This window comes from Portunus trituberculatus, chromosome 18 (genome assembly GCF_017591435.1).
Source record: "Portunus trituberculatus isolate SZX2019 chromosome 18, ASM1759143v1, whole genome shotgun sequence".
In the NCBI taxonomy this organism is placed as follows: Eukaryota; Metazoa; Arthropoda; class Malacostraca; order Decapoda; family Portunidae; genus Portunus; species Portunus trituberculatus.
In genome coordinates, this window is record NC_059272.1 from 5,515,086 (window position 1) to 5,539,428 (window position 24,343).

At 40.8% G+C, this 24,343-nt stretch overlaps 1 protein-coding gene across 6 annotated transcripts in view; it reads left to right on the plus strand.

The window, feature by feature from the left end:
• LOC123505615 overlaps positions 1-24,343 on the plus strand; it is a 98,969-nt gene that overhangs the window by 64,314 nt on the left and 10,312 nt on the right. For 3 of the 6 annotated variants that reach the window (XM_045257152.1, XM_045257146.1, XM_045257150.1), the window contains one exon: positions 10,559-10,636. In XM_045257152.1, the coding sequence (XP_045113087.1) occupies positions 10,559-10,582 (24 nt within the window). In that variant the 3' untranslated portion in view covers positions 10,583-10,636. Of the gene's footprint in view, positions 1-10,558; positions 10,637-21,312; positions 21,388-24,343 lie in introns of all 6 variants that reach the window. The other 3 variants (XM_045257148.1, XM_045257147.1, XM_045257149.1) reach the window with 1 other exon arrangement.

A 24,343-nucleotide genomic window follows, 5' to 3' on the forward strand; every position in this document is an offset into this window, starting at 1 on the left:
GAAAGCTTATAGTCCTGATGGAGTACCTCCTATTGTTCTTAAAAACTGTGCTTCTCTGCTTGCATCTTGCCTGGCCAAACTCTTTCAACTTTGTCTATCTACTTTTACCTTTCCTTCCTGCTGGAAGTTAGCCTACATTCAGCCTGTTCCTAAAAAGGGTGACCGTTCTAACCCCTCAAACTACCGTCCTATAGCTTTAATTTCTTGTTTGTCTAAAGTTTTTGAATCTATTCTGAATAGGAAGAATCTCAAATATCCGTCACTTCACAATCTTCTGTCTGATCGCCAGTATGGGTTCTGTCAAGGTCACTCTACTGGTGATCTTCTGGCTTTCCTTACTGAGGTTTGGTCATCCTCTTTTAGAGATTTCAGTGAACTTTTGCTGTAGCGTTAGACATATCAAAAGCTTTTCATAGAGTCTGGCACAAAGCTTTGATTTCTAAACAGCCCTCCTATGGCTTAACATAACATAATATAACATAAATAATAGGATAACAAAGGACTACCAGGGCCCATCTAGGTTATCCTGTATCAGTCACACAGCGACCTCGTCATCAGTACTTAAAGATACACTTACAAGTACACAATACATTATATACTAATTCTAAATATTTGGCCCATTAACAGGGCTAAGTCCTGCAGCGAATTCCTCTACAATCTGTGATCCCCATACATGGGGATCATGTCTTGTTTAACTATAGTAAATTTCTTATAAAAACTATCATGCAGCGCTATACATAATTGTAAATCTAATAAATTTAAGTGCTTATCTAATCTGTTTTTAAACATTGTCAAACTAGTGCTATTTACAACCCTCTCTGGCAATGCATTCCAGAAGTCTACCACCCTATGACTAAAGAAATATTTTCTTATATCTAACCTGCAGCCTTGCTTTCTAATCTTCCTGCCATGATTTCTAGTCCTACTTCCCTCCTCTAAGGTAAAGAAAGATCTCACATCTATGTAGTTTGTATCTGAGAACATTTTAAATAACTCTATCATATCCCTCTTATACATCTCCTCTCAAATGAAAACATGTTTAATTCCTTTAATCTATCTCTATACTCCAGGCGCTTTAATGCTGGTATCATCCTAGTTGCTCTTCTCTGAACTGCTTCTAACATGTTGATATCCTGCCTATAATGGGGTGACCAGGCCTGTATGCAATACTCTAAATGGGGCCTAACATAGGAATTATATAAGCTACGCACCACTTCCTTACTTTTATAACTAACATTTCTATTTATAAAACCCAGGATCCTATTTGCCCTATTTCTTGCTTCTAAACATTGCTTTGAAAATTTCATAGTCCTGTCTATCACTACTCCTAAATCCTTTCCTCCTCTACTGCCTCTAGCCAACATCCCTCCATCTCATAGCTAAAGTTTGTGTTGTCTTTACCTAAATGCATAACCTGACACTTTTAGAATTAAACTCCATCTGCCACCTGTCTGCCCATGCTATCAGCCTGTCCAGGTCTCGTTGTATTCTGTAATTGTCCTTTTCACCCTGTACTGCACATGCTATCTTAGTATCATCTGCAAACTTTGATACTTTGCTACTAATTCCTATATCTAAATCGTTAATGTACACCAAGAAAAGAAGAGGTCCTAGCACTGATCCTTGGGGTACCCACTAACCACTTCCTTCCACTCAGACATTGCCCCATTTAATACTACTCTCTGTTTCCTATCAGAAAGCCATTCACTAATCCAATCAACTAACCTACCCCTATCCCATGTAGTCTCAATTTGTACACTAGCCTCCTATGCGGTACCTTATCAAACGCCTTGCTAAAATCTAGATATATAACATCTATGCTATTTCCATCATCTAACTCCTTGGTAATATATTCTAAGATATCGAGCAAATTTGTAAGACAGGACCTCCCTGATCTAAAGCCATGTTGGGTATCTCTAATTAATCTATTCTCATTTAAATGCTCCCAAATACTACCCTTAATGATTTTCTCTAGTATCTTACATACTATACTAGTTAAACTGATCGGTCTATAATTATTCGCATCATCCTTCCTACCTTTTTTAAATATTGGTGTAACATTAGCTAACTTCCAGTCCTGAGGTATCTCAGCAAACCTAAGTGATCTTTCAAAGATTAACTTAAGTGCTTCAGAAATACTGTCTACACCCTCCCTAAGTACTCTGGCATGTAGCTCATCAGGACCACTAGCTTTCCTATCGTCTAGTTCAAGAATAAATTTCCTAATAATTCCCGGTTTTATATCAATATTTTCTAAAGCTCTTAAACTACTCGTCGCACTGTTTGTAACAGGATTTCCTATTCTTTCCTAGTAAATACTGAAGAAAATTGTTCATTCAATAATTCTACTATGTCTTCATTTTGATCCACTACTACACCATCTTTTCTGAGTGGTCCAATCCTATCCTTATTTCTTTTATCACTGACCTTGTAATAACTATATAATTTTTGGGATCTTTACTCCCAGCTCTAGCTAGTTTTATCTCTGCCTGCCTTTTACTTTTTTTATAACCTTACTCAAATCATCCCTGACCTGTCTGTACCTAATCAAATCTACATCTTCCCACTTTTCTGCAACTCTCTATATGCCCTCTTCTTCTCTCTGATCTGTCTACCTATCTCGTGAGTCCACCATAATGGCTTCCTGTTTCTCTGCCTTATATCTTTGTAAGGGATACACTGCATCACTATACCCTTTACTACAACCTTAAAAATATCCCACATCTCCTGTGCAGTTTTATTTCCAAAACTATCTTCCCAGTTTACCTCTCCTAATAACTGACGTAACCTACCATAATTGCCTTTCTGATAGTTTGGGACTCTAGTCTTATTCACTATATTATCCCTACTGGAATTAATGATAAATCTAATTATATGATGGTCACTGTTTGCTAAAGTCTCTCCTACCTCAACTTCCTTTAAACAATGCTCAATATTTGTTAGTACTATGTCTAAAACCTTCCTCCCCCTAGTAGGTTTATCTACCATCTGCACTAAATAGTTATCCTGAAAACTTTCCATAAACTTATTTTCACTAGCATCTCCTACCATCCTCTCCCAGTTTACTGACTTAAGATTAAAATCCCTAAGATAATTGTCTGACTAGTACACCCCTATTTATCTCATCTACCATAAGGTTGTCTACATCTGCTGACTGGTTAGGTGGTCTATAAAAGCTCCTACTCTAATAACCTTACTTTTGTTTACTCTAACATCCAGCCATAAGGACTCTACTCTGTTATCTACCTTAATACCATTAACCTGACTGGAAATGAAGGATTTTTACATAAATAACTACTCCTCCACCTATCCTACCAATTCTCTGGTGTAAATACATAATGTATCCATCTACTTCATATTCTTTCCTATTTTCCTAAACTTTTCCTCATTTACCCATGCCTCTGTGACACATACAACATCTAAGTCCTCCTCAACTATATAACTAGATAACTCGTCCTTCTTGTTCCTAAGACTCCTGGCATTTACATAAAAACATTTAAGTCCTGCTACCTTCCTAGATGCTGTCTCCTTATTTGGAATCCTAATCTTATTCTCTCCTATTTGCACCTGGAAATCTTTCCTAATCTTTTCACTATCTCTGTTTATCCTATCTAATTTATGTCTAACATCTTTCTTCTGGAATGCATTTGCTACCTCACCCCTACACTCCATCCCAACTCCCCTCCAGACATCCACTCAGCACATCCACACCCTTCCTACTCAGATGCACACCATCCCTAGCATACAAATCCTTCGCCCATAGAACCTATCCCATACATCCACAAAGCTGACACCCACATCCTTACACATCCCTTTTACCCGATCATTCACACCAATGGCCCTAGACAACCATTCCCTGCTAACATACACACGAGGCAAGATTCCTGACACTACACACCTCCTACCACTCTCCCTTATCTTGCCTAACATTTCCCGAAATCTTGCCACTAACTCCTCCGACCCACCTGCTCTGACATCGTTCCCACCTACGTGCAAAACTACTACACCCTCCCTCTCCATCCCCCCAACTCTCTTCTGCACCTCCTCACTCACTGCCTTCACACCTGCACCAGGCATACACACGTTCGTCCTCCTATCCCTGTCTTTCCCACAGAAAGTGCTATCTAAGTACCTAACCTGAGAGTCACCCACCACACACACCTGAGGTGTGCTAGGCACAACCTCCTCCTCCTCTCCTCTACCCCTTCTTTCTCCTTTCACTCACCACAACCACCTCATTCACTCCACTCTCACTCTCCCTCCCCTCCAACAAACCGAACCTATTTTCACACTCAACAGGTTTAGTCCTATCCTCCTAACTGCCTCCGCTTTCCTTCCCTCGCAACCTGCCATCTCTGCCCATCCTGACTACTATCTTTCCCAGTCTGGCTCGCCTGCTCCCTCTTCCCCACTCTGCTCTTCCCGACAGAGGGCCAAGCCACCCTGTCGCCCTCAGAAGGTCCAACCTTTGGCCTAACACTGATCTCCTGCCTAATTTTTTCCACTGCCTCCCAAGCCTCTTAACCTCCTCCTTCAACTCAAAGATGAGAACTTCGTTCGCACTTTTTCCCTCACTTAGCTTTCTCATTTCCTCTCGCAATTCTCGGTGCTCAAGAGAAAGAACTAAATTCTCGCTCTTGAGCCTACACACCATACACTCAGAAAAGTCAACGACCTTCCTGTCATGCCCACACATCTCACACACAACAAACTCGCCCAATCCCACCTCAACACTCTTTCACGCACTCAATCACACTCTGATATACTTCAGTAGCTACCGCCATACTAATTTACAATCTGTTAACTCACAAGAACACTATACGTAGCTAACAAACAAATAAAAATACTTGATGACGGCGGGGTGGGGGAACCGCGGTGGTGGGGGGCTTCTATCCTTCTATCCTTCTATCCTTCTCTCTGCAACTTTATCTCAAGCTTCCTTTCTGACCGTTCTATTGCTGCTGTGGTAGATGGCCACTGTTCTCCTAAATCTGTTAATAGGGGTGTTCCTCCTGGTTATGTCCTGTCACCCACTCTCTTTCTATTATTCATTAATGACCTTTTTAGCCAAACTTCTTGCCCTATCCACTCCTACGCTGATGATACCACCTTACATCTTTCCACATCCTTTCAGAGATGACCAACCCTTCAGGAAGTCAACAGATCATAGAGGGACGCCACAGAACACGTAACATCTGATCTTTCTAAGATTTCCGATTGGGACAGAGAAAATCTAGTAGTTTTCAATGCCTCAAAAACTCAATTCCTCCATCTATCAACTCAACACAACCTTCCAGACAACTATCCCCTCTTCTTCAATGACACTCAACTGTCTCTCTCTCCTCGGTCTGTCCTTTGCTCATAATCTTAACTGGAAACTTCACATCTCATCTCTTGCTAAAACAGCTTTTATGAAGTTAAGCGTTCTGAGGCGTCTCCGCCAGTTTTTCTCGCCCCTGCAACTGCTTACTCTGTATAAGGGCCTTATCCGCCCGTGTATGGAGTACTCTTCGCTTGTTTGAGGGGGCGGGTTCCAGTCACACAGCTTTATTAGATAGGGTGGAATCAAAAGCTTTTCGTCTCATCAACTCCCTTCCTCTGACTAACTGTCTTCAGTCTCTTTCTCACCGCCGAAATGTTGCATATCTTTCTATCTTTTATCGCTATTTTCATGCTAACTGTTGTACTGATCTTACTAACTGCATGCCTCCCCTCCTTCTGTGGCCTTGCTGCACAAGGCTTTCTTCTTCCTCTCATCCCTATTCTGTCCAACTCTCTAATGCAAGAGTTAACCAATACAACTTATTTCCTTTTAGGAGGGAGGTATTGAGGCATTTGCTCCCCAGTTTTGGCTGATGTTTGTGCACTTTTTAGAGAGTCAGCACTCAAGTAGGTCTTTTTTTTTATCTTTTTTTTTTTTTTTTTTTTTTTTTTTTATCCTTCCCTATGTAAAAAAAAAAAAAAAAAAAAAAAGTGTAATTACTAAATTTGAGTGCCAGTTCCGTGTTCCGAATTATCTCAGGATACTTGTACCTTAGAGGGGGAAGTTCCACTGCAGGTTCGGCAGCCACAGCCAAACCAATGAAAGAAACCAATTCATGTAAAGTAATGTCACCCTGTAACAACTGTAAAACTTGCTCTTTGATATGTTTCTTTCTATGAGGGGCTAGAGTGGCACTCATGTCAACTGAATTCGACACAACACCAAGAAATTCCATCTCTTGGGTAGGTTCCAGGGATGACTAGAGTATTAACTGTGAGCCCAATAGAATCAGAAAGGTGCAAGGCATAGCCTAAATACTGGCATAGTTCCTTGCTAGAAGCTGCAATAAAATACAATCATCAATATAACACCACAGTAATACCAAGTTTATGTAAGTGAAAGAACTGGTTTTAATAGCCTGGTAAAAATCCAAGGTGCAGACGTTAAACCTTGTAGCAGACAGGGAAATTGGAAAGGTTGATCCCTCAAAAAAAAATCTAAGCCATTTCCTATCTTCTGGCCTCACATAAACTGAAAAAAAAAGCATTCTTAAAAAAATCACATGTAGCAAAAAAGCAATCAGGTTGGATTAGCTGGACAACCTCCTTAACCCTTAAAGTACACTGAGCTGATTTACTTTCCATCTATTATAGCGGGGAAATATCACACCTGTCAAAAATGCTAAAAGATTTTTTCCTTATAAAAGCATATTTCATTGTTATTCTGAGTACAAAGATGTAGTTTTCAACATGTTTTGACCTCTGAGAGCAAAGCTATTGCATATAAAGAAATTCTTCTTGAACCCGTGGCAGAACCCGCTGCTAAGAAATACCCCCCAAGCTCTGATAACACCATGCGTGCTCTCTCTCTCTCTCTCTCTCTCTCTCTCTCTCTCTCTCTCTCTCTCTCTCTCCTATTGGGCATTTGAATTTGACGTTAAAGTAGGAACTTTTGCACTTTCATGTCATGAAAATGTGAACTCAGATATATGAAATGATGTGCAAAACAGGAAAAGAAAAAGAAACCACATATTACAAGTATTGTGGATTTCTATAATAATTGGAATCTGGCAACTCTTATTAGCAATGGGATTCATGTGACTTGGCAAACAAGCACAGTCCTGTGTAGAGGTAACCATGGGTGACACACCAGCACATTGCTCAAGGTGAGTATGTGAGGAGGTTTATGAATGTTGTTGTGAGGGTTGGTCTCTGTCTCCCAGATCACTATCAGAATCACTACTGGAGTCTTCACTTTCTTCTGTCTCAATAAAAAAAATCAGTCTTCATTTTCATCACTGTCCTCAATGTCACTACCGAGTAACACTGACATAACATCACTCGGAGTACTGTTTCCACCCTCAGGGTCACGGGGGTTGCCAGATGTCGCCTCAAAATGGGATAAGATGACCTATTGTGTGGGAACATATGTCTCAAGGCTCAAGGAGGCGAGTGAGAAAAGTTGCCAGATACCTCCACTGGCCCCAGGACCAATAGTGAGGGGGAGAGATTCAAACATTTAGTGCAGAAAAATCATGATTCCCGGAACGATTCCCACCTCTCCACACGCAACGTTACAATTGTCCCAAAATGATCACCATACGTTAAGGGTTAAGAGTATTAATTTTAAAGTGAACATACGGAATATATTCATTTAGTTCTTTAAGGTTAAAAATTACTCTAGCTGTTCCATCTTTCTTCATAACAGGAAAAATGTTGGAAAAGAAACTTTGACCGACAATTGATTCACAGCCTTTAACCACTCCACGGTCAGTGAACTCCAACATGGCACTGTCTAGGGCAGAGCGATTAGTTACAAAAAGGTCAAGAGGTCTGTTTGGGTAGATGGAGCAGGAAACTCAATGACCTTACCATGAACAATATCATGGATCCATTTATCTGTAGATAAGGTGGCTTTTGGCCTAGAAAAGGTCTGGAGGAGGTCCTTGACTGTGACTGTGAAGGATGAAAAGACCGCCTGGAAAGCAATTTGTAGAAGGCAAACCTTCTTGGTCTAGACATCCTATGGGGATGAAACAAGGGTCTCCCTAGTTTCCTAGTCTTGTGAATTTCGTTGCACTTCTTTGTGACGTCAGAAGGAAACAGTTTTTCTCTTCCAACTGCACATTCCCCTTTGCAGAGCTCAACTAGGGCCAAATCATTAACTTGGATTTGAGCCACTTCCTTCCGCAGCTGGTTCACAAAGTTGACTGCTGAGGCCAAAAGTCTAAGGCTATTATTAAACCCTTCCAAATAGGAGGAGACTGGCTTCTCTTTTCCTTCCTTGATATCACTGATGCACTGTGCCACAGGAACAAGGGCCTTGGAAAGCAGTCCGTTAGTATAGAAGAGCTGCATATCTATAAGCTTGTCACCAATAATTGTCATGGCAGAGGTGATAGCTGAGGTAGTTGCCGGAACAAACAAGTTTGGCATGTTACTGGAGAGTTTTATCTTGCTACAGGTTGACTTCACACCGTCAGAGGACAGTCTGCACCTCAGACTGGCATTCAAGATGGCAACCATATGCTCAGAAAGGAGCTCACTTTTCTTCTCTTCCTCTCCTTGGAAATTATCTGACAATTCCTCAAGTGCATGAAGGAAGTCAGCATTATCTCCTCCTGTGTCAGAGTGGGCCAACTGGGGAATGCCAAACAAATCCAGCTCCTCTGAGGGGTCAGAAGCACCATCATGAATTTTACCTTCCTAATCACCAGAGGAGGCCGCAGCACAGCCACTAAAATCAGCGCCACTGCCGATAGAGGCAGTGGCAGCTGGTGGGTTCCCATCAGAGGCAGTGGCAGCTGGTGGGTTCCCGTCAAACTTTGCAATTAGCCCACTAATAACCATGCTTAGATGGTTAAGGTGGGCATCCCTGGCAGAGCAGTCAGCTGATTGAAGAGGAGTGTTTACATCATGACACGGGCCCTCAACAGAAGGCAGCAAAGCGTAAACCACCTGTTGTTTAGCTTCTTCGTCCTTCTGCCTGTTTCTCTTCCTCTTATCCTCCCCCACTGATAGAACTTTCTTGCAGCTGGGCCGCTTGCTAGCCAATGACAAGGGAGTGAGACACAAAAACAACAATCCTTGGATTGTGTTCATTGTCACCAAAAACTCCAAGTGTCAGCAGGAAAAGGAGAGAGCTTACCAAGACAACTCCTTAGAGAAGCTAGTAAAAGAGGTCATTCAGACCAGAGGGAGCGGCATCTAGACTGTAAAGAGGTAGATAGTAAACTGACGTGAGGCTTGCATGGCGGAAATCTCATTGGATTCCTCAGTGACGTCAGTTTAAATATCGTGAAATGAAATCTCAATTGTTATTAATTAGTCATTCAGGTTCTCTTGTTTATCACATTTATCCCTCCTCTTTCCTGTGTATTTCTAGACTTTTATAGAGTTAAGGTGTATAAGGTGTTTCCTAAGTACTTATTATTATTTTCTTTTACAAAATTTGATCCTTACAACCTTTTCTATTTTTAAATCCTACTTTTCTTCACTAGCCTTCACTTCCATCAATTTTTCAATCAAGAGCTTGCTCCCCAAATTTTCTTGGCATGATGAGCAAATATGTTATGATTACTACATTTGTTCCTCTAGTTTATACCTTTGCAGAGGTAAAATCTCCACCTTTCTGTCCTGTCTAGTATTTCTTTCCTTTGACCAATATATCATTGTTATGAGCTGTGCAGATGGCAGTGTGAGAGGAGGAAGAGAACCAAAGATGCTGAATGGAGAAGATATGTGAAGAGAGAGAGAGAGAGAGAGAGAGAGAGAGAGAGAGAGAGAGAGGAGGATACCCAATGTGCAATAGTGATTGCCTCTCACCCTTTAGTCATGTTAAAGTTCTGCACTCTCCATCATATCTCCTCTATTTAATTTGGAAATTTCCTTTTGTTCTTTCATGTCAATCTAGATATGTTTTATAGTTGAAAAGTTGAATTTGATGATGGTGTATTTAGTTCTTCTCTAGCTTTTGTAGTTTATCTGTAATGGTTTTTGAAGCATAATTGCCTGGTGGAGCTAAGTTAGTTATAAGTGAGGCAAGGCAGGCTGTGTGTGCATCACTATCACACCCCATCTCCTTTACCATCCCCATTGTAGCAATGTGAGATGAGTATCCCAGTCCCCTTTCCACGCTCCAGGCTTCAGTCAGTGCTGTGTTATGCTAGAGTAGAGATGTATGTGACAAGAAGCAAGATACAGAGACAAAGGGGATACAGTTTAAAGGGCTGTTATTTTAAGTGAACCTTATTGCTCAATTCAGCAATATTTTTCTGCATATTGAATATAGGCTAGTTGTTGCTTAATGCCATGGAAGTTTCCTAAAGGTTTGCCTATGGTTGTTGTACATTGCCTATTTTAGTAAATATCTTTTCACTGACTCCCTAGCATTAATTGGGTATTTTTCAGGTTGGAGAGTGTTCATCTGGCTCATCTTTGTATGTTGGCTCTGTGTTTTTGTATCAATAATATTTTGTGCTGTTAAATGCTGCTAGGAACAAGGGATGTGTTGAGAGCTTTGGACCCAGAGGATTACAAGTTCTCTGGTATCCAATGAAGTTTTCTCCCTTCTCAGGCCCTGCTAATTCATGGTTGGTAGAGACCTGCCTTCCAGGAGGCTATAAGTAACATTGATCTGCAAAAGGATATAAAAGTTTGTATGCATAGGCATCCCATCTACAGGAAGATTGCTCTTAGATTGTTATAACCTTTCTAGGAGTGTGTCCTTTGCTTTAAATGTCCCTTCCTAGAATGAGGGTATTAATTCTTTCTCAGCAAGTTGGAGTTGCATGGCAGTTGTAGTATCATGTTCCCTGTGGGTAGGTGACATGGTGATGAGATTATATTTGTTACTTTCTGTCAGAGACCAGAAGAATTTTGTGGTTGCTTATTTAAACTCTGCACTGAGCTATGTAGGAGGTAGTTCAGGGAAGCTACATTAAGTAGGAGGCAATTGAGAGGAGGGTTGAACTTGCTGTTATGACAGTTACTCTCTAAAAGGCAAGGAAGTTCCCATAAGTGCCCATTTAAGCTCTGCACTGAGCTATGTAGAAGGTAATTCAAAGCTAAACTAAGGGAGGCAGTGGCATAGCAGATAAGGTGGTAAGCATGGGATCAGGCCGACATCAACACATAGGTTCGAATCCCACCACGTACCGCCTTGAAACTATGCCATTTGTTGAGTGGTGTAAAGATACATACATGTCACCATGGTACCCAGGTTCTAAGTGGAGGTATAATTGCCTTACACCAAAGATGCATTTGGGTGGTGATATAAACCCTAATATGGGTTCCACTATGAATAAAATTGCTTGCGCCACTAATGGGTGGAAGCTGAACACCACTTCCTATACATACTCTTCAAGTATACCTATAGGCATTATAGGCCATAACATTAAAAAAAAAAAGTTTTGTAATAGTTGTGAGATGGGTGGAATCTGTGGTCATAACAGGAGCTGATAACCTCACCAGGATTCCAAGAAGTTTTAAAACCATGTGTGGGAGACAGTTGTTTGTAGTTTGTTTAGTTTTTTTGTGTCCACATTCTGCTTACACGATGGAAGGGAAGTCATGTAGCAGGAGTGGCTTGTAACTCAATTTCTCTGCTTCTGCCAGCAATGGCATTATACAGTCACAGCAAATAAAGTTGGACCCCTTGGGTGCAAATTGTGTGCAAAATAATAGTCACACAATGCTATGGAAGTTTTGCTCAAATCAAGTAATTTGTGTTTTGTTGGTACCTGACAACTCAGAGAGAATAGATGCTACTCCTGTGATGCTTTCTTGGTAATAGCAGAGGGTAGATGCATGTTTAGCTCCAGTTTTACATTTTTCCTTGTTTTCCTTACCTATTATCACAAGCCTGCAGACCTTATCCTTACATCCAGCATTGGCCCCAAACTACTCATAGAAGCAGAACAGTTATATTTTATCCCTAAAGGAAGAAAAAATCACCATCACTGAAATATGTGAGCGATTAAGATGTGGTAGGATGACCATAAAAAAAGGTTTCTTGATTGACTGCTACACTTACATCGTATCTGACATGTTCTTCAGTAGCTAAGGGTACATTTCGTTCAATTGTCTGGATTTTCCTTTAAAGTAATCACCATGAATCTATCAGTGCTCTCTGAAGTCTTTTTCTTGGCTCCAAGGTGTGTTTTATAAGCAGGAACTTGATTTGGTGATATAGTGTGACCACTCTAAATCCAGGGTTGTGGTAGGATTAGCGAGAGTATACCTCTGCCTGCAGCAATGCAATGCTTCCTCTGCTCTGATTGGTGAATGATAACCAGACATGTAAGCCTTGTATGGAGAAGAAGAGGTGGATGCGTGCACATGCTTTTGAACACCATACTGTTATAAATTGTATGTAGTGAGTGATACAATTGCATTATACATAAGTTCAGATTTTGTTTGCACACCACCCAAGGACACAATCCACCCCAGTTCACACAGGTGACACATGACTTGCGAGGCCTGGGTGTGCAGCCCTAAGTATTGCCACTTGCCTATATTTTGATATATATATATATATATATATATATATATATATATATATATATATATATATATATATATATATATATATATATATTTCTAACATTAACCCCTTCATCACGATGACACGTTTTGTATCATCGGGCACTCATGACGCATCCAATGATGTGCATATTGCATCATGGCTGCTTTCTGCTAAGATGGTGTGTTTTTTTTCCCTGATACTGTATGAGATCTTTCAGAATGTAAGTCATATATGATACGATGACAGGCTTGACTTTCATCATTATTAGAAAGGTGTATGATTCTCTTTTATCAGGATAAGTTCTGATGCACCATGCTGCAAATATTTATTTTTTTTTTTTTTTAACTTTCAATAATTTAGTTTGCCATAAAAATTGATATTTTCTCTTGTCATCTTTAGAAAATGCCTTGAGAAGGTAGACTATAATTTTTTTCTGTAAGATTTCATGGGTTTATTTCTTATTGTACATACCTATTATGAAAAATCACTTACCATCATCATTATTTCCATATTGGGGATATATATATATATATATATATATATATATATATATATATATATATATATATATATATATATAGAGAGAGAGAGAGAGAGAGAGAGAGAGAGAGAGAGAGAGAGAGAGAACTGCTTCTGAGTCAGGTATCTCTCCACTCCCACTGAGCTCGGATATGGCTCCAGAAGCTGTTTTTTTGTTGCCTGGAGTGTAGAGGTTTTAAAATAACACACAATTTACTGATATCCCCTCCAACTGTATTAAAAACAATATTGTTTCACTACTTACCCATTTTAAAACTACAGAGAAAGTCTGTAAAAGCCTTTGTTTTTTTCAGTAACATTAAATAAGTATGCCATATTTCATATATGTTAAGTTTATTTTCTTAGATAAACTAGAATAGCTACTTTAGATTACAGTGTCAGTATATATTTACATATCTGTGATGTCTTTTATATATCACAGCAATCACACATTGCTAATTTAGGAAGTACGTCACTGTTGCAAGCAGGGGAGTACTCTTGCTGACCCCACCACAACCCTGCTTTTAGAGTGATCATATTATAGATACAAAATCACCTGCATATTTCAGAGATAGTGACTTTTTTATTCCTTAGGGCTAGAATATGACCCTTTTGCTGCATGTGAGTGGTTCGAGTTTCAAGGTGGATGTTTGCAGGCTTATGATAATTAGGTGAGGAAAACAAGGCAAAGCATAAAACTGGAGCTCAATACACATCCATTCTCTTTCATAACCAAGGTAATGACAAGGGTGTAGGCATCACAGGAGTAGTGTCTACTCTCCCTGAGTTGCAAGTACCACCAAAACACAAATTACCAAACTTGAGCAAAACTTCTACGGCATTATGTGACAACTATTTTGCATCCACTTTGTTCCTAAGGGGTCCATCTTCATTTGTGGCAACTGCAGATGTAATACAGATTGGTATCAGGAAACAGAGTCCCACAAATATATAAGAACATGTAAATCCTACCCCACTTTGTTTTCAGCCTTAGACAGAATAAATGTTTGAGAAGATGAGATTTAAGTTAGAGATCAGGAGAATGTGGCTGGTAAAGGCTAAAGGAACTAAGAGATTGAAAACGGAAAGGAAGTTAGAGATAGCTTGGAGGAGTGTTGAAAACCTGGTGTTATGACAGTTGTTACTCACCATAGAAGGCCAGAAGTTTCCGTAAGTGCCTATTTCAACTCTGCACTGAACAATGTAGGAGGTAGATCAGGGAAGCTAGGCAAGTTTGTGATAGCTATGATAGGGGTGGTTATAACAGAAGCTGGCAATTTCTTGTCTGCAGTATTTTTTCCCTAAACAGAAGGAATGTTTGAGGAGACGAGATTTAAGTTGGAAATGAGAAAAATGTGGCTGGAAGAGGTTAAAGTAACTAAGAGATTAGATTGGAAACAGAGAGAGAAGCTAAGAGCCTTGAATTAGAACTCGAGAAGGAGAGAGATTGAGAAGGCTTGAATTCGAAGCCAGAGGAGAAGATAAAAGAATGAAGGCTGAGAAGGCTAGAAAAGCCAGGAGATTTGAACCCAAAAGGGAAAAAGACCTGAGGTTACTTAAAGAGAGGAGAAGGTAAAGACTGTTTGATGCTGTAAAGAAGACAAGAATGTATGAAAGGGAAAAAGCTGAGAAGAGAATGTGAGTCGGAGTAGACTCAAATTGAAGTTGATTGACGTCATGTTGTGAGTGGAGGAGGAATAATTAAGGATATAGTAAAATGTTTCAGGAGATTTCAGGCCTTTAGATTTCAATTTGCCTGAGGAGAGATGGATTGGATTTGTTGCAAATATGTTGAAAGGCAAGGCCCTTCAAGTTTATGACAGAATGTCAGTGGATTCAAAGGATTTTAAGGTTGATATTATGAAAAACTGAGTTGGCCTGAGTTGACCTCTTACTATGAGTTAACAAAGCTTATAGCAATGAAACAATTTGTTAATGTGGTTGAGAAAGAACCTGTAGTACTGCTGCTTCAAGAAAACAGATTTAAAAGCTTAAAGAGGCAGCTACTTGGGTTTATGACCTACTGCCTACTGTCATGCATTTTCACTTAGAGACTGGAAGAGATAAGGGAGCTGGGAATAAATGTTTGGGAAGCACTGATAGTTCAATGGATTCCTGTACAGTGTTTAGTTTGGGAAGAAATCTCTGCCAGGAGACTCATATAACATCAGGCCTCTTGTCAATTTAAAAGAGGACAACAGGATATGTGGTGCATTAAATTAAGTAAATTCAATACCTTGTCCTCATATTACTACTACAGAGCTATGTGGCACTTCCAATTCAAGTGTCCAAACCTTGTTACATCTTCCACTTCTAAGCCTCTCCAGAAACCAGTGGCATTTCTCATTTGGCCTGATCAGGTTAAGGTGGTAATTCGATGACTCGATATCAATATCGGTTTTTTGGCTCTCCCATTGCTATTTTTTCACCGAATTCAATAATATTTATACACAAGGTGTACGTTTATGGTGTACATCTTCAGTGTTAATTTGGTACACAAATGTGGCATAGTTTTTTTGCAATAAATATTTTTTCGGCGATAAGAAAATAATTCAAAATACCATTATAAAATCAAAACTAATAACAGTGTGGCAATTTCCTCTTAACCACATATAATATACATAACAACAAATAAATGTTAGCATCGGCATACACATAACCTATGTTATAACAATTTCATTACACGCCAAATTGTTACCTTTTTTTTTCATCAAAAATTTGAGTTTATAAGCCTGTTGTAAATTTATTTGAGTGAGTTCATGCATTATCATGCTAGCATTTGTTAAGATGAGGTTGTTGATCATTTTGCTGCAAAAATTTTTGAAATTGACCAATTACTGAAAAAGTTATTCAACAGTATATGCTGAAAAACTGAAAGTCGAGAAAAACGCATTTTTCTGTGAACATCTTCAAAACCCCCACATAACTCGCTTCCTCACTCGGGGCAACGGTTTCCTAGCAGGTGGGCTTTAAGATAGGAGGTACCCTAAAAAGTATCCCCTTTAGCCCATAAATTCCCGTGAAAAGCCCACATGGTATAAAAAAATAAATAAATAACTCACTCCAATATGTACCAAACTCAGATATGTACTTACATAATCCCTTGACAACTGCTTGGAGGCTGGTAGTGGCTGTTTAGATAGTTTCATGCCATGTTACATCATGGCCTTACACGTGGCATTGTCACAATTTGGGAACCCAACACGTGTAAAATACGATCAACAGGTAGGCTGCACGCACGTGCACTCCCTAAGGCTGTATCGATTGGTACTGAGGGAGTAGCGTCTTCCTCACCCTCACTGCCTGATACTAAACTATCGTACATCACGCAAAAATAAATAAAACAGCTCAAAAAAAAAAATAAATACAAGCAAAACAAAGACTAGAAGAAAAAGGGGCGTATGCACGCTTGGGTATTGAAAGGGCCGGCCCTTTAAACCCGCCATTACCAGGTAAGCAGTGCGTTATGTGCCTGGCAACTTCGGCCATGGCTTCCCTCTCCAGAGACGAACCCAAATACACTCAACCCTCGATTTGCCGGACCTCCATTTGCCGGATTTCGGATTTGCCGGACAAGAGTCTGTGGGAAAAAAAAAAAAAAAAAAAAGTCCGGGACAAGTCGATTTCAAACTACCGCGCCAGACAAAGTTCGCAAATCGGGCACTATAGATGGCAGCGCGGGCGGACATACACGTCTAGTACTGGACTGTAAACAAGTCTGCCGCGTCACACGAGTGTTGTGCTTACGTGTCGGCGGCATTGGCATGTGTTACGGCCCCACGTGGTGAGATGATGATGATGATGATGATGATGGTCGTCGGAGGTTTTGCCTTTGCCTCGGCACCTCCTGTTACTTCTATTCTTCCTGATCCTGCCTTTCTTTTATTTTTCTTTCTCTTGTCTTCCACATCTGGTGCAAAGTCTCTTTCTTCTCCCTCAGTTTTGTTTTTCTGAACAAAAAACGTCTGATTTATTTTCCAACTTCCTGGTACAGCTGGTGCAGGTGCCGAAATGCCGTTAAAGACAACACTATGTTCCCACCGGAAATTTTTGCCGTTAACCCTTAACTTCCGGCGGTCGTATATAAACGTTTGCGTCAGAACGTCCGAAGTGACGGGATTCGTCCCAGTAATCAAGATTTTTCCCGGCGTAATTTTAAGTCTCTCGCGCGCTCTCTTGAGGCGGATGGTGAGTAGAAGTATCTGGCATCTTTTACCACACAAGTGTTTCCACAAGAGCTCCTAATTTTAGAGGTAACTGAACTGTTTTCCCGTTTTATGGGCGACACTTGGCAACTCCGTGACGCTGGGTAGAAAGGTCAGTGATAACAGCGAAGGATCGGGTCAGATTGTAAATCACCATGGAGCAAGGCAGAACCCTTTACTTAGCAGTGGTTCTGAGCTAGAAGAAAGTGACAGTGAATATATAGAAGAAGAAACTGGGGAAAGTGAAGAGACTAGTAGTGAGGACACGGATGTAGAGCATCATTCACCTGCTTTCTCAGGAGAACAGACAGAGAGACAGAGACTCTTACACAGTATAAGTGACAGTGAAGGCAATAATGATGAAGAACAGACTCCAGATAATGTGTCAAGGACACAGAGTGTTTCTAGGAGACGAGGCATGCGCGTGCTCCTCGCGTTCTGGGAGACGATCAAGGGGCGTGGCAGAGGTGGCGCGAGACCCCGACCTGTCTTTCAATGGAGGGAATTCAATGATGATTTTTCCCAGTTATGCCTGATTTATCTGTGTCTCCTGGCATAACAGCTGAATTCCCTCCTGTGCAACACAATTGTGACTATTTCATGGCGTTTCTCAGTGATGCTTTCTTGGACCATATAGTGAGTGAGAGCAACACTTTTCATGATGAAGAAACAGCAGATGATGATGATGTGCCCCATAGCTCTCACGAGAAAGAGTGGAAAAACATCACAAGAAATGAACTCCTGACGTTCATAGCCGCCACGCTTCTTATGAGTCATTCGAGAAAAGCTTTGAGGTAACTCATCTGAGTCACACACGCGGGCCTACACACATCAACACTTGTCAGAGAGAGAGAGAGAGAGAGAGAGAGAGAGAGAGAGAGAGAGAGAGAGAGAGTAATGCTTACACACACACACACACACACACACACACACACACACACACACACACACACACACACACACACACACACACACACGTGTCTCAGAAATCAGTGATATATGACACACACACACACACACACACACACACACACACACACACACACACACACACACACACACACACACACACACACACACACACACACACACGTGTCTCAGAAATCAGTGATAATATGTCCTTCCTTCCTCCCCTCTCTCTCTCTCTCTCTCTCTCTCTCTCTCTCTCTCTCTCTCTCTCTCTCTCTCTCTCTCTCTCTCACACACACACAGAGAGAGAGAGAGAGAGAGAGAGAGAGAGAGCGAGCGTCGCTCTCCGGCTGTTTCCTCTTGACTGGTCACACCGCGTTCGGAGGAGGAAACTTTGATAAGGCAATAACTAAACTCTCAGACGTCATATCGAGCTGGAAAGTACATCATTGTATTCAGAATAACACAGAGAAAATAATTATCAGTATTCAAACTGTGTTCTGACAATTTTAGGTGTACCATTTTTCCCGTCATTAGACAGGAAAAAATATTTTAATCCCCGGAAGTTAAGGGTTAAACACGGGATTCCGGTAAATCGCGTGCCGTTAAAGCGGGGTTCAACCTGTATAGGGTAAAGTCCGGCAAGGGGGTAGACCCCCGGACATTTTCCATTGCCGGACATTTGCCATTCCCGGACAAGCCTTCCCCCCTTTTAGTCCGGCAAATCGAGGGTTGAGTGTACTAAGTTTCCAATTTTTCAATTTTTTTGACCAAATTAACGAATTTCCACCGTAAGGAAGAGAAAGCCTATGGATCTAAGTATATCTTGGAAGAAGAGTTCTTCCTTCAATCAAACAAGTGGTTCTAGTTTGTGCCTTTGGGGCTAGAAAAGGATTAGGGTGTTAACTTTGCCTCTGCTGCCTGAATGTCTGAAGGGCAACTACCAGTGGTATCTTTTCACCCCATCCAGGCTGTTGTCCCTCGCTTCACCCTGGTTATTGTTGATAGGGTGGGTTCTCTTCCTCCTTCAGGAGCAGGTTATAAATACCAGATGACTAAGATGGACATCATGATAAGGTTTCGTGAAGCCATATCCACTATAGGATTGGTGCCATTATTGAATTTCTTTGCTCCTTTTGGACTGTCTTCTTAGACACAGTCAGACCAAGGGACCATTTTCACCTCAAACAACAACTGAGGCACATTCTCTGTAGTGCCCCTACCATCAACAGTCACAAGTAGTCATGATGAGGCATCACTAAATCCTGAAATACCATGTTGAGGGCCATCTGTTTAGAACAGTTCTTCCCAACCTATGGTACATGTATCACTAGTGGTATGCAAAGGCCTTCCAGGTGGTACATGAGCACTTTGCAGAATCATGTTCCATGAAGTAATTAATTTCTCAGAAAAAAATATTACTAATTAACGAGGCAATTTTATATTTGATGTTTGCTTAGCAAAATTCACATTTAATTTTGTTTTTGGGAGGTGATGGAGAAGAACATGATAATTTTGGCCAGGGCCAATATTGCTGCAGAATTTTGGGAGCAGAACTGTGCTCAGCTCCTTGAGGAAAAATTGAGTCACATGGATTCTGTGTGCCAGCAGGATATCCCTTGGTCTTTAGCTGTGGAGGGCAGTTCTTGTTGAGCATAATATTGATGAATGGAATGCTGCTCCTATCAAACTGCCTCTCTATCAGGTAAATCCCCAAATATAACAGCTGCTGGAAGACGAGTTTAATTATATTGTTGAGTGTTGACCCCCACTAACTTGGACTAATAGGGGGAAAGGTTGGTCCAAGAGACGCAAATGTCTGACTTATATAAATTTCCCCCACACACACACAGAAAGAAGGGGTGTGGGCCAGGCAGGTCAACTTGGGCTTTAGGGGGACGGTGCAGGATTTATTTTGGCATTATTGTCTCCGAAACTTTTAGTCCCGAAATTACCAGATGGTGTAGTTTAATATTTTTGAAAATTACATACCCTTCCCATCAGGAAGCCATTTTAAAAGTCTTGTATGTTTTTTTTTTTTTTTTTTTTTTTTTTTTGTTAACGTATGGAAGAGGACCGGCCAAGGGCAAAAAAAATAAAAGATTAAAAAAAAAGGGCCCACTTGAGTGCTGGCTCCCTAAAAAGTAGAACAGTGTCAGCCAAAATTGGGGAACAAATGCCTCGATACCTCCCTCTTAAAAGAAGACAAGTCGTAGGAAGTCGGAAATACAGATACAGGGAGGGAATTCCAAAGTTTACCAGTGAAAGGGATGAATGATCGAGAGTACTGGTTAACTCTTGCATTAGGGAGTTGGACAGAATAGGGATGAGAGGAAGAAGAAAGCCTTGTGCAGTGAGGCCACAGGAGCAGGGGAGGCATACAGTTAGCAAGATCAGTACAACAGTTAGCATGAAAATAGCGATAAAAGATAGGAAGGGATGCAACATTTCGGCAGTGGGAAAGAGGCTGAAGACAGTTAGTCAGAGGAGGGGAGTTGATGAGACAAAAAGCTTTTCATTCCACCCTATCTAGTAAAACTGTGTGACTAGAACCCCTCCAAACATGCGAAAAGTACTCCATACACAGGTGGATAAGGCCCTTATACAGTATCCACAAAAAGAATAGAGCGCCCCTCCCCCCCAAAGGAAAAAACACAAACATAATGAGAATGTTATGAAAATAAGCAATATTAATGTTTTAGTACTTGGTCATCTGTCCTTTAGTTTTAATGACCATTTGTAGACGTTTTGGCATTGAATCAGATAGGGTTTGAAGTAATCCAGCTCCATTTCTGTGGTCCACACTTTCAAGATCTCGTGGGAGAGCCGCAGTACAGATGATGTGTTGCAGGTTGAGAGCCGATTTTTCATATAATTCCAACAATTCTCAATTGGATTTAAGTCAGGAGAGTTACCTGGCCACTCAATAAGCTCAACATTATGATCAGACAACCATTTCATCACTTTTTTTTGCCTTGTGACATGGTGCATTATCCTGCAAAAAATTCTCACATCCATGAATTTCATAAAAAGGCAACATATGGTCATCTAGCACTTTGATATAGTTGTCAGCTCTCATTGTCACATTTTTTGGAAGGAAAAACAACCCTGCACGACCCAATGTACCACTAAATGAACCCCACACTATCAGGATGCTTCACTGTTTTGCAGGTGTACTGAGGAGAGCAACGATTGGAATTCTTGGGACGTCTGATCCTCCTTGGCCGTGGTCTTACACATTTGAAGGTACTTCCGTCACTGAAAAGTGCCTTCTTCCACTGTTCAGCAGTCCAGTCTTTGTATTTGCGTGCAATCGCAAGTCTTTTCTTCACCATTGATGGTGTGAGGAGTGGTTTGGCAGCAGGCTTGTACGTGGGTAAGCCAAGCTCCTTCTGCAACCAATGTTGTATGGTTCGTTCTGACACTCCTTGCAGCAAAGTCGGATGGCTTATTTTGAGTTCACCTGCTGTAATCTCTGGATTATTGAGTGTTTCACGTCATAGGATGTTGTCAGTACACTTAGAGGTCTTTCTAGGCCTTCCAGGGACAGGTTTTCGAGGTAATACGATATGGGGTGGGAGACCATGAGAGCTAGCGACCAGACATCGAATGGTGCTCTCACCTTACCCTGTACGTCTTGAAATTTCTTTCGTCAACACATTTTCAGTCTTTCAGGCCAAAATACGAGCCTTTTCCTCTCCACTAAGGTTAGTAGGAGCCATCAGGATGAATGTCTCCTAAAACTGCAGCGCCACAAAGCGTAACAACGAAAATAGGGGGTAGGAGGCAGGATCAAAATGTAACATAAACTCCCTCCGTAAGAGCTCAATGAGCACTGAGGCGGGAAAACACAAGCTGTGTGCGCTGCCAGTTGAGTTGCTGAGTTGCCAAATGTGAAATTATAATAACCATATGCCTGACAGCGGTGGAAAACGCAACAAGTTCAGAGCGCTTTTCAGCATCAATTTTCAATGGGGAGCGCTTTATACTTTTTGCGGATACTGTACAGATTAAGCAGTTAGAGGGGCAAGAAATACTGGTGGAGATGCCTCAGAACACCTAACTTCATAGAAGCTATTTTAGCAAGAGATGAGATGTGAATTTCCAGTTAAGATTATGAGCAAAGGACAGACTGAGGATATTCATTGTAGAAGAAAGAGACAGTTGAGTGTCATTGAAGAAGAAGGGATAGTTGTCTGGAAGGTTGTATGTATCAAGTTGATAGGTGAAGGAATTGAGTTTTTGAGGCATTGAAAACTACTAGATTTTCTCTGCCCTAATCGGAAATCTTAGAAAGATCAGAAGTTAGGCATTCTGTGACGTCTTTGCATGATCTGTTTACTTCCTGAAGGGTTCGTCGTCTCTGAAAGGATGTGGAAAGATGTAGGGTGGTATCATCAGCGTAGGAGTGGATAGGGTAAGAAGTTTGGTTAAGGTCATTAATGAATAATAGAAAGAGAGTGGGCGACAGGACAGAACCCTGAGGAACACCACTATTAATAGATTTAGGAGAAGAACAGTGGCAGAAAGAAAACTTGAGGTAAAGTTGCAGAGAGAAGGATAGAAGCCATAGGAGGGCAGTTTTGAAATCAAAGCTTTATGCCAGACTCTATCAAAAGCTTTTGATATGTCTAATGCTATAGCAAAAGTTTCACCGAAATCTCTAAAAGAGGATGACCAAGACTCAGTAAGGAAAGCTTTTGATATGTCTAACGCTATAGCAAAAGTTTCACCGAAATCTCTAAAAGAGGATGGCGACCTTGACGGAAGCCATACTGGCAATCAGACAAAAGATTGTGAAGTGACAGATGTTTGAGAATTTTCCTATTCAGGATAGATTCAAAACTTTAGACAAGCAAGAGATTAAAGCTATAGGACGGTAGTTTGAGGGGTTAGAACTGTCATCTTTTTTAGGAACAGGCTGAATGTAGGCAAACTTCTAGCAGGAAGGAAAGGTAGAAGTCGATAGACAAAGTTTAAAGAGTTTGGCCAGGCAAGGTGCAAGCACGGAAGCACAGTTTTTGAGAACAATTGGAGGTACCCCATCAGGACCATAAGCCTTCCAAGGGTTTAGGCCAGCGAGGGCATGGAAAACATCGTTATGAAGAATTTTAATTGTAGACATGTGTTACGACCTTGGTGGCCTGACTGGGTCAAGGACTGTGGGCACCTGTCACTGATTAGGTTAAATCACTCTTAATAAAGAACAAAATATTAAAATAAGTGAAGAGTGATCAGGCTTCACTGCAACAGTTCTTAACACAAGGGCCACTCAAGGGTGTAAGAGAACTAAAAAATAATAAAAAGGAAAGATTAAGAAAAGGAATTTAAACCCTTAACATAATTTATAGCACAAAAATTAGCAAAGTTAACTTAACAACAATCAAAATTAAGATTAAGGCCCATAGATAGCTAGAAGTATGATAATCATATCCAAGTAAATAATATAATGGCAATCACAAAAATATAACACCACAAAAATATAATCAATCAGGAAATAAGTATAAACTTGACTGCTGGATACCAAAACTATGTCACCCACAGGGCATCAAAACACCTGCAGCTCACAACCACATTCACAAAAGAAATAACTCATCAACACTAAGAAATATAATAGTTAAGCTGCTCAGGGGTGAAAAAGTATTATATGAGACCACAAAAATGACTAAATAAAGACAACACCCTGATTAGAGGAAATAGCTAAATAATTACACACACTTGCCCTCCCCTCTGGCTGGTACACACAGTAATAGATAAATCACCACAAATATTATGATTGCTAGGTAATATAACCAAAATAGCACCCAAAATTACTCGGCAATACACACAAAATGGCCGACAGCATCCCTCTGTGCTAGACAAAGATAAACCACCAAATAATACCGGGTTAGCACCCAAAACACGAAAATATTCTCACGTCACTAATCACAGTGACTATATAAGTGCCAAAGAGAAACAGAACCCTAGCAAATCAGGAAATATAAGAATTTATACTCAGCCAAAGAACAAAGAGGTGAGGGGAGCGGAGTGGCGGTGGCCACAGTTACTGGTCCAAGGCACTCCCAATGTGGTCTGATCTGCACATTGGTTTACAAGCCTTTGTCGAGGGGAAAAATGTTACGTCACATGATGTAATCTGAGCACCCATTGGCTAACACTCTAAACCTGCCAGAGGGCGTAATACTCAGGCGATCTGATTGGT